The sequence below is a fragment of the Lagopus muta genome, chromosome 4, assembly GCF_023343835.1.
Source record: "Lagopus muta isolate bLagMut1 chromosome 4, bLagMut1 primary, whole genome shotgun sequence".
In the NCBI taxonomy this organism is placed as follows: Eukaryota; Metazoa; Chordata; class Aves; order Galliformes; family Phasianidae; genus Lagopus; species Lagopus muta.
In genome coordinates this window covers 15,131,004-15,140,116 of record NC_064436.1, presented here as the reverse complement: position 1 = coordinate 15,140,116, position 9,113 = coordinate 15,131,004, and the positions used below count along the sequence as shown (strand labels likewise).

Sequence of the window (9,113 nt, the reverse complement as noted above, 5' to 3'; positions counted from 1 at the left end):
GAGGCGGTTCTTCCCGCGGCGCGCGCCCTCTGGCGTCGGGCCTGGAGGAGTGGGAGGCGGATCCCCGAGGATCCCAGCGGCGCGGGGCTCGGAAGCGGACGCAGCTCGGTATGGCGGCCGCTGAGGGGCGGGAGCCTTTACTGAGGGCTGGAGAGGAGGAGGAGGAGCAGGAGCAGCAACAGCAACAGCGGCGACGGCGGGGCAGGTACGGGCCGCTCGGGCCGGGCCGAAGGCGCCGCGGCAACAGGCGGCCGGCGTCGCTCCCGGCTCCCCGGAGCCGGCGGCTGCCCTCGGCGGCGCGGCCCTCCGTCCCGCGAGTCGGTCCGGGTCGGGCCTCAGCGAGCGAACGGCAGTGAGGTTTCGCCCGGCAGCCCTCCGCTGCGGCTTTCCCTCACAGCGCCTTTGCTGTGTGGGCACCATCTGTCGTTCTTTCCTTTCGCTAGCAGTAAAACTAGACTTGCTGCGACGCTGAGCGTAGGCAGCGGTTGGTCAGAGGTTTTGGTTTGTTTGCTTTAGTCACGGCTCTGGGAGGTGCCTGGGGTTTTGTGGCTTCATACGTGGTTGTTGAAGCGTGTATGTGAAATCTGTGATGCTCCAGACGCAGAGATTGTATCGAGATCTCTCTCGATGAGCTTCTCCTAGTGCAACACTTGTGAATGCGGTGGTACCTGGTGGTACGTTTCTATTTCTTTTTTTTGTTTCCTTTTCGTTATAATACAATACAATCACATGTGTTATCATATTTTTATTATCCTATATCTATTAATTTTTACGTCTTTCAATGTAGTATTTTTGAGCCTGCTTCTAAAATAGTGTTGTCTTCTATGTAGAAGTCCTTTGCTGCATGGGAGTTAAAGCGCTTCATGCAGTTGTCCTGTGCCGTGTGCATGAAAAGTGTTCACAGTGTCCCGAGAGGACGTGATTGTGATTTCTTTCTCTTTTGCCCTCACAAACCAGAGATGTCGTGGAAACGCAGGAGCATTACAAGAGCAGGTGGAGGTCTATCTGGATCATGTATCTGACTATGTTTCTCAGTAGTGTAGGTGAGTAATCATGGATGGATTTCAGTGCTCTTTGCTTAGTGGATACATTTAGATGTGAAAATGACAGGGTTTTCAGATTTTAACTACTTAGCTCCTTTGACATTTAACTCCTTTAACTTTTGTGCCCATAGAAATGTGCATTCTGGGTTTTTTTTCTTAAAAAAGAAGATGAGGCTTGCAAATCAAACAGAAGTTCACTTTTAGTAAAATGAATATGGCCGTGCTTTGAGAATAAATGACATTTTATCTAAATCTTTGTTTCATAGGGTTTGAAGTAGTCTGGGGTAATGGTAGAAGGTAGTGGTTGTGACATAGAAACAAGCCAAGGAGAGGTCACACTTTATAAAGAGTGTCCAAAGAAAAACTTTCAGGAAATGAAAGTAGAAGCTTGGCCCTTTAGAGATAATATCTTTGTGAGAATGTGTGTTATCTATTTCAAAGAACACACCAAAGCTTGTTTTCTCTTAAGGGACTTTGCATCTCCACTGCAGAAAAAGTTCCTGTTCCAGTCCTAAACCGCTGCCCCTCCAAGTGACAGCTCTGTTGATTTTTGCCATCCGGCAACTTTCTGGGGGCCTAGAAAAAAAATGGAGGATTATGAGATATTTCAGAGGGGTTTTGTTTGCTGTTTTTTCATTTGATGTATTAAAAATTCTTTAATACAAATATATCTGTGTATCAAGACATTCTTTTTACTCAGAGACATTGTTGTCTTTCCACTGAGAGGAAAAATTCTGTCCAGTTTGTTTGTGCATCTGTGTTCTTTTCATTGGAGTTTTTTGCTTAGCACATATGCAACTGTATTACATCCTTTTTAAAAATAGGCCTTCTTTTCCAGAAGAATTACTACTCTTTAAGCAAGCACATAACGCGTAGTTTTTTGAGGTGGCAGACTGAGTTTTAAGCCATAGCAGACTTAGGAGCAAAACAATGAACCCACAGTAGTTGTTTCAGTAAACTGAATTACTAATAGGCATGGCAAACAAAGTAACTTCAGTTGTGTTTTTACTGCATTGCAGGTTTCTCAATTGTAATTATGTCTGTATGGCCATATCTCCAAAAGGTTTGTAAATGTTAATGTTTTTGAATTAATAAGAGGACAGAACTTCTGCTCAGAAATTATGTAGTGTTATACAGAGGTGCAGCAAGGGGAAATTTGTGAGACTTTTATTTTGCCATCCACAGACTGCTTATACTGTTGTATAAAATCTGTCAGTTGATTGAATTGAGGAAGGTACATCATAATCCCAAGACGTTTGGTTTTCCAATATTATTTCACTGTTGAACAATGAGTCAATTGAAATCTATAGATCTGAATACATTTGTAGTGTATAAGCACAATATGTAGTACTTGTTTGCATTTTGAACAAAAGGAAGCTGAATCTAGAAACTCTTCTTTCTGTTTTGGATTGTTACACATAGACCTTGATAGTGGTAATGGGAAATTTCTTGTGTTCCTAGAGAGAGTTCTATTTTTTTGTTGCATTCTTGTCAAAAGCAATGTAAAAGGTCTCTAAAATTTTATTTTAATTTATGCTAGGATTGTACTTCTCATGCAATTGTAGAAGACTGTTCCAGATGCAAATTTGGAAGAACATATCCTGGGCAGAATGTTAGAGATACTGTTAAAATTGAGGCTGGTGCTGTGTTGGAGAAGAAAAGAAAATGCATCATCAGCCTTGTAAATCAGGACAGATTCAGGCATGTGCAGAGGTGACTTAAGTGATTCTTTGCTCCTAGCCTGTAAACTCTACCCTATTGCTTAATTAGGTCTGTAGCCTGTGACGTTAGTGGTGCTGTATGAGGAATAGTTTAATTCACTGCAGATGAGCCACTTCCATCTCAGAAAGAGAGCGCTTGCTGTCGGTTTGGTGCCCTGACTGAGACGGTTAGCAAAGCTTTATTGCCCATACAAAGTGCTGTGCAAAAGCAACTGCTTCTGAGGCCCAGTGTAGTGTGTTTATGTAATGCTGCACCGTGCCGTGCTAACGTGTTCGGTGGTAGCTCATGTTGCACACTGTTACTGCATGGTAATACTGCATATGCACTCAGAATTACAGTGCAGAGTCAGGTGTTTCAAGTACTAGGAAGTTCAAGAATCTAAAATGGTTTTGTTGATGTTGTACAAAGAGTTAATACTTTCCCTATACAGCTGCTTCGTTTGTTTTTGCAGATTGATCCGACAGCAGATGCAAGTTTCTTGGGGTGGATTATAGCTTCGTACAGCATTGGCCAAATGGCTGCCTCTCCTCTGTTTGGTTTATGGTCCAACTACAGACCAAGGAGAGAACCTCTTGTTATTTCAACTGCAATTTCAGTAGCTGCTAATTGTCTTTATGCCTATGTTCACGTACCTCATTCACACAACAAATACTACATGCTTACTGCACGTGCTCTTGTGGGATTTGGAGCAGGTAATTACTGATAAACTTACATTTCTGAAAATTAATAGATGTGTTTATTGTTTATTGTGAAATCATGTAATTGCGTAGTTGTAAATGATTATTATTTTCTTGTCAAATAAGAAAATATAACTGGATAATTTAAGAATGCAACTTAGAATTTACTTGAACACTTCCTTGTCAATTGTTTCTGTTTTTTAAGGAAACGTGGCTGTGGTTCGGTCATACATTGCGGGTGCCACTTCTCTTACAGAAAGAACAAGTGCCATGGCCAATACCAGTGCCTGCCAAGCAGTGGGCTTCATATTAGGACCAGGTAGAGCATTTCTTACTTCCTCACCTCTCTGGAGCCGACTTTTCTCTAATATTCTGCAGGATGAAATCAGGCTTTGGAAGTAGGAATTCTCAGCAGCTGTATGTGGGATGATTTCAAAGCAGTTTGCCAATGATATCAAAGTAAAGTCATGAATAAATGGGATTCACTCATATATGCTTGCATATGTCAATATACACAAAATACTCTGTTCCAGAGAAATTCTAATTGTTTGTAATTTAAAAACTGACACTTCTGTGTTACTGACCACTGGAAAAACAATTTCCAAGCTGCTTTGTTGTACTGAAAGCTTATTCATTGAGAAGGGAGTTTAACGTTACCTTACCACCTTTCAGAAATGACTGAAAATCTACTTTGCTTCCCATGTTGTACAAAATAACATCCAAGAGATCTTTCTGATCTTATAGTGAGCATCAGGAGGTCTTCATATTGGCAAAAAATAAAAAGATGTAACAAATATTACAGAGAACTCAGGGAATTAAGCTCAAGTGGTGTTTGTTGGGTCTGGTGTGATGCAGCTCCTGAGATACCCTTATCAACTTAATGGGAGAAATGGGTTGGACTGAGCTTGTGTTGTGAAGAGTGACCAGCAACGTTATCCTAAGCAGCCTCTACTCTTTAGTTGTCTCTTAAAGTTGGTGATGAAGATAATCAGTCATTAGGCCTGAAGTGCTCTGTGCACAGTGATACAATGAGAAGTTTAGGGCAGAACGTTCTTTTGAGTTATATCTGCTCTTATAACTGCTGTCTAGTTGCTATAAACAGCTGTTGATGCAGTATTAAAGGGTCTTCAAGCAGCAAACAAATTTGCATTATTTCTGCAATTTGCACAGGGCATAAATTCAGCTAATTCCTTTTTATAATTTGATAGGAACTGTTTGTCTGTTTCCTCATGGTAAAGGACATAATCTTACACTCTTTTGCCCTGCAATGATTTAAACTTTATTGAAAATAAAATAGTATTATTCTCTCTAGCTCTCCTTTAGAGAGGCTCCAGTCCCAGAGCCAAGGGTTTCCATACAGAAGGATTAGGAAAAAGAGTAAATCAATCATCTGCACGTGACAAAGATTAACCTGGTACATTCAGAATTCAAAACTGAGTTACTTAAATGTCATTCCGTTTTGTGTACAATATATATGTTATATGCGTATTACTTAAATGTTACAAAGAACTTCTCTTGCTAGTTGAGATTCCCCTGGTATCCATGAGTTCATTTAGAACAGGATTCTCAAAATGTAAGAAGACTGACAGGTAAAATATTTTATTTGGCAATTATAAAACTAGGTAAGCAAAGTTGTTATATGTTTATTCTACGTGCTTTTCTTAATATGCTTGTTTTTAGTTTTCCAGACTTGTTTTACACTTATTGGAGAGGAAGGAATAACATGGAAATCAATTCATCTTCAGCTGAACATGTATACAGCACCAGTTCTATTTGGTGCTCTTTTAGGAATTATTAATATTATACTCATCTTTGCTATATTCAGGTAATCAAATGGAAAAATAGCCAAATATTCTCCCTCGGTTTAGTGATCGCAATGAACCTTGCATTGCTTGGAAGGAATAGTAAGCCTGAAATCTGGAGTGCTGAAACTGAAAATCTTTATTTCTTATTACTTCAGACTTTCTACTTTCTGTAATACAGATCTTTTGCATTACACTGATTTCTGTACGTGTTTTTTCTTTAACGAGAAATAAAGGTAGCCTGCTTACAGGGTTCTGTGGCTTTCTTTTAAGAAGGTTGAGAGAGCATTTTTATGCAGTTATCCCACTAGTGGCAATGACAGTACACAGATGTTCAATATTTTCCCACCAGAGTATTTTGTTTTTTAAATGCAGTGCTGGTCACTGCAGTTAAATGTAGGCTGTGCAGGTGATATTTAAAGGAGCTGGGAGTAATTAGAATAAGAGATGCTGCCATTTAGAAATATGCTTAGTAATAGATCAAGTGAATATGTGCATTCCTGAGAACAGTTCTGCATTTCCAGGGAGCACCGAGTGGATGACATGGGACGGCAGTGCAACAGTATCAATTGTGAAGGAGAAGGTATCTGTGTTTTCTTTGAAGTTCACCCTGTGATTATAATTGGGAAGTTTTCCTTTCCAGCTACACATGAAGATGCTTTGTGGGGGGTTAGAGAAACAAAGCCTCCACTGTCACACAGGGAGTTACACTGCTGTGCACTTGGGACCTTATCAGAGGAACTGCGGGTGTTCCGCTTCCCGCGGTAAAGATGTGTAGAGCAGTTTGCTCAGGACTTGTCAGTCTCAGCATTACAGTGGGACAGCAGATGGCATAAACAATTTGAAATCATTTTCTCTCAGCAGAATTGGAGTTTTATCAATTCCATTTGGATCTGAAAAACGTTTTACTTAAATGGTCAAAGCATAACTGTCTACCTGCCCACCAAACTGCATGTTAAATACTTAACAAAGTGAAAATATATATTACTGTCTGTAATCATCATGTAAAAAAGCTTAGTTTGCAAATTTGATTATTCTTTTGTTTCAGAGACTGGTGTTCTGGATCAGGATGCAGAAGGAAACATTGACCATGTTGCTGTTGTAGCACTAAATTTTCTTTTCTTTGTCATCTTGTTTGTCTTTGCAGTCTTTGAAACGTAAGTTTGTTGATGTTCTCCCAAAATACTGTGACATACAACATAGTCTAGCAGAGTATTCATGTCAAATTTTTCTATTGTACTAATTTTCTTAATCATACTCTTAATAAATAGAAGTGTTTCTAAGTTCCAAACCATATGCAGTTAAATTGCTGTATCCTGATAGACAGTAATGAATTAATGTGCAGTGATAAGTAAAAACATGGAGCACAGTGTGGTACACAGTGTGGAACATTCCTGTAAAAGGTTTCGAATGAATGCATATATGTATCTTCAACTTCTTAACTCTGAAAGCTCCAGTAAAGCTTATTTTGGTAATGATTGAAACAATTGACAGTGCAGTTATATTTGCAACATTTTATATTGTTTACGCAATAATATTTTTAAATACACAAGAATCAAGAATCACAAGGTTGGAAACGACCTATAAGATCATCCAGTCCAATTTTATACTACCTGTTGTTTTTTTTTTAATACATATAAAGAGGTAATCTATTCATTCTATTTTCTTTATGTAAGAAAATAATTCTATCATCTTTTCATAAGTCGTCTGAAATATATTGCGTATGCTTCAAGAACTGGCTATCGTGTCGCAGTATTGAATTTGGTCTAGTGGATTTATTACTTTATAAATGACAGAAATAGTTTATAATCTGTCTGTGTTCACTGATGTCCCTGCTGGAAGAAAATGCTTCTCCACCACTCTGATGTTAAGGACAATTTGTTTATATATACAGAAATGCCGTAGAGATGTTTGGATTTTTGTTTACATGTTGTCTTAATAAATAATAATAATGGGATTTTGCATTGTCAATTCAGCATAGCTACTCCACTGACGATGGATATGTATTCCTGGACCAGGGAAAAGGCTGTTTTTTATAATGGAATAATCCTTAGTGCGATTGGCGTTGAATCAGTTATTGTTTTCATGGTGGTGAAAATGCTGTCTAAAAAGTGAGTTCTTGGATTTTCTTGGAATGTTATTGTTACTTATGTTAGCTAAGCCTGGGAAGTTTTATACCCAGTCCAAATCTGTATTCTGGAAGTCTCCTACTTGTCAGTGAATTTGGGCATGCTGTGACAGTGAAGTACTTCTGATTTTGACAGAGCCGCGATACTACAGTTGTTTTTGTTCTGGTAACACAACTCCCTTCCTTGTATATCTTTTACCCTAGAATCACAAGAAGAACAAGTTTTAAGTTACTGTGATTTTGCTATTCTTGTTGCAATGTTTTGCTGGGCATCTTTTCTACAAGTTAGTGGGCTATGTCATTAACACCTTCCCAAATAATATTTTAATTAAACAGTATCTTTAATTTCATTGTTTGATAGGACAGGTGAACGTGCCATACTCCATGGAGGCTTACTGATTGTCTTAATTGGATTCTTTATCTTACTGCCTTGGGGGAAAAAACTACCAAATATCCAGTGGCAAGGTATAATTCCAAGTTATGCTGAACTACGGTCATGTCTTATTGAAACTTTTTTATTGTATCTCTTCTTCATGGCATGTTTCACTTGTTTTTACAGCGATAAAGAACAATTCCATTCCCCAAACAACCCCCACTGAAATGGTGATGCCTTTCTGGAATTTGCAAGCAATGCAGCTTCCATCCAACCACTCTGAACCCGCAGGCTGCCCCATCACGCAGTCGTGGTGCCTGAATACTCCCATGATCTATCTGGCTCAGTATATCAGCTCTGACATACTAATAGGATTGGGCTATCCAGTTTGTAACGTTATGTCCTACACTTTATACTCAAAAATTCTAGGCCCAAAACCTCAGGTAAGCACAATGCCTAATCAGTTTGTTTCATTTGTTGTTTCCCACTCTCTTCACTAAGATGAGGGCACTTGCAGCCTGGAAGGCCAACTGTGTTCTGGGCTGCATTACAAGAGGAGTGGCCAGCAGGGAGGAGGATGTGAATGTCCCCCTCTACTTAGCTCTTGTGAGGCCACAAAATTATTGAACTAATAATTTATTTTGTAAAAATTCAGGAAAATAAGAAGCGCTTAGACGTTTCTCTTTTTAATTCAGACAATTGGTGGGAATTCCTGGCCAGTTAAATCCTGTGTACCTATCTCTGTTTTAGGGTGTCTACATGGGATGGTTAACTGCTTCTGGAAGTGGAGCACGCATACTTGGACCGGTTTTTGTGAGCCAAATATACACTCACTTGGGACCACGCTGGGCATTTAGCTTAATATGTGGAGTGGTTGTAATCTCTCTGTTAGTCTTGGAAATAGTATACAAGAGACTTATTGCATTTTCTGTCAGATTTGGAAGGATGCAAGAAGAGAGGAGTTAAATACATAAGCAATGAGAATACAAAAACAATTTAAAAAATAACAGTCCATTGCTACTTTTTAACATGGAGTGCCTAACCACTGACCTTGTTGGATGTGTGATAAGAACTGCACATAGGTACTGATGCATTGACACATTTCAATTCAGCATATCCTAACACATGGTTGTACTGCTGCAATAGAGCTTTTTGTATTCCGCTTTTCTAGCAGCAGAGGAAGGATGTGAATGAGTTGAATCAATACAAAGGCACATTTGAAATGCTCACATGCACACCAAGTACAACAATGAAGGTCACAGGTTAAGAATGTCCCTTTCAGGAAGCAGTGTATCTTGATTCTGTGAATCAGGATTAGTAACTCTTCTAACTACGAGATTAGTTAAGCTGCAAGCACTTTGTACAGAA

The 9,113-nt window shown here is 39.3% G+C and overlaps 1 protein-coding gene across 6 annotated transcripts; it reads left to right on the top strand.

Annotated features, from left to right (window-relative positions):
* Nucleotide 1: 1 nt before the first annotated feature.
* MFSD8 (major facilitator superfamily domain containing 8) lies at nucleotides 2-9,078 on the top strand. 6 transcript variants are annotated; one of them, XM_048943530.1, is made up of 12 exons: nucleotides 2-205; nucleotides 958-1,043; nucleotides 2,063-2,106; nucleotides 3,217-3,457; nucleotides 3,648-3,761; nucleotides 5,123-5,267; nucleotides 5,769-5,827; nucleotides 6,293-6,401; nucleotides 7,221-7,355; nucleotides 7,734-7,837; nucleotides 7,932-8,188; nucleotides 8,496-9,078. In XM_048943530.1, exons 1-12 carry the CDS (start codon nucleotides 111-113, stop codon nucleotides 8,709-8,711), a joined length of 1,605 nt encoding a protein of 534 aa, XP_048799487.1. In that variant the 5' UTR covers nucleotides 2-110; the 3' UTR covers nucleotides 8,712-9,078. The 6 variants fall into 6 exon arrangements, with proteins under 6 accessions (XP_048799487.1, XP_048799488.1, XP_048799489.1 ...); XM_048943532.1 differs by having other exon boundaries at nucleotides 19-108; XM_048943531.1 differs by lacking the exon at nucleotides 7,221-7,355.
* The last annotated feature ends 35 nt before the right edge of the window (nucleotides 9,079-9,113 follow it).

Bases quoted from the DNA above. Each gene is read 5' to 3' on its own strand.
- MFSD8 (XM_048943530.1), top strand. From the start codon at position 111: ATGGCGGCCGCTGAGGGGCGGGAGCCTTTACTGAGGGCTGGAGAGGAG. The intron at 3,458-3,647 runs GTAATTACTGAT...CTGTTTTTTAAG, and splicing joins TCTTGTGGGATTTGGAGCAG to GAAACGTGGCTGTGGTTCGG. The intron at 5,828-6,292 runs GTATCTGTGTTT...CTTTTGTTTCAG, and splicing joins TATCAATTGTGAAGGAGAAG to AGACTGGTGTTCTGGATCAG.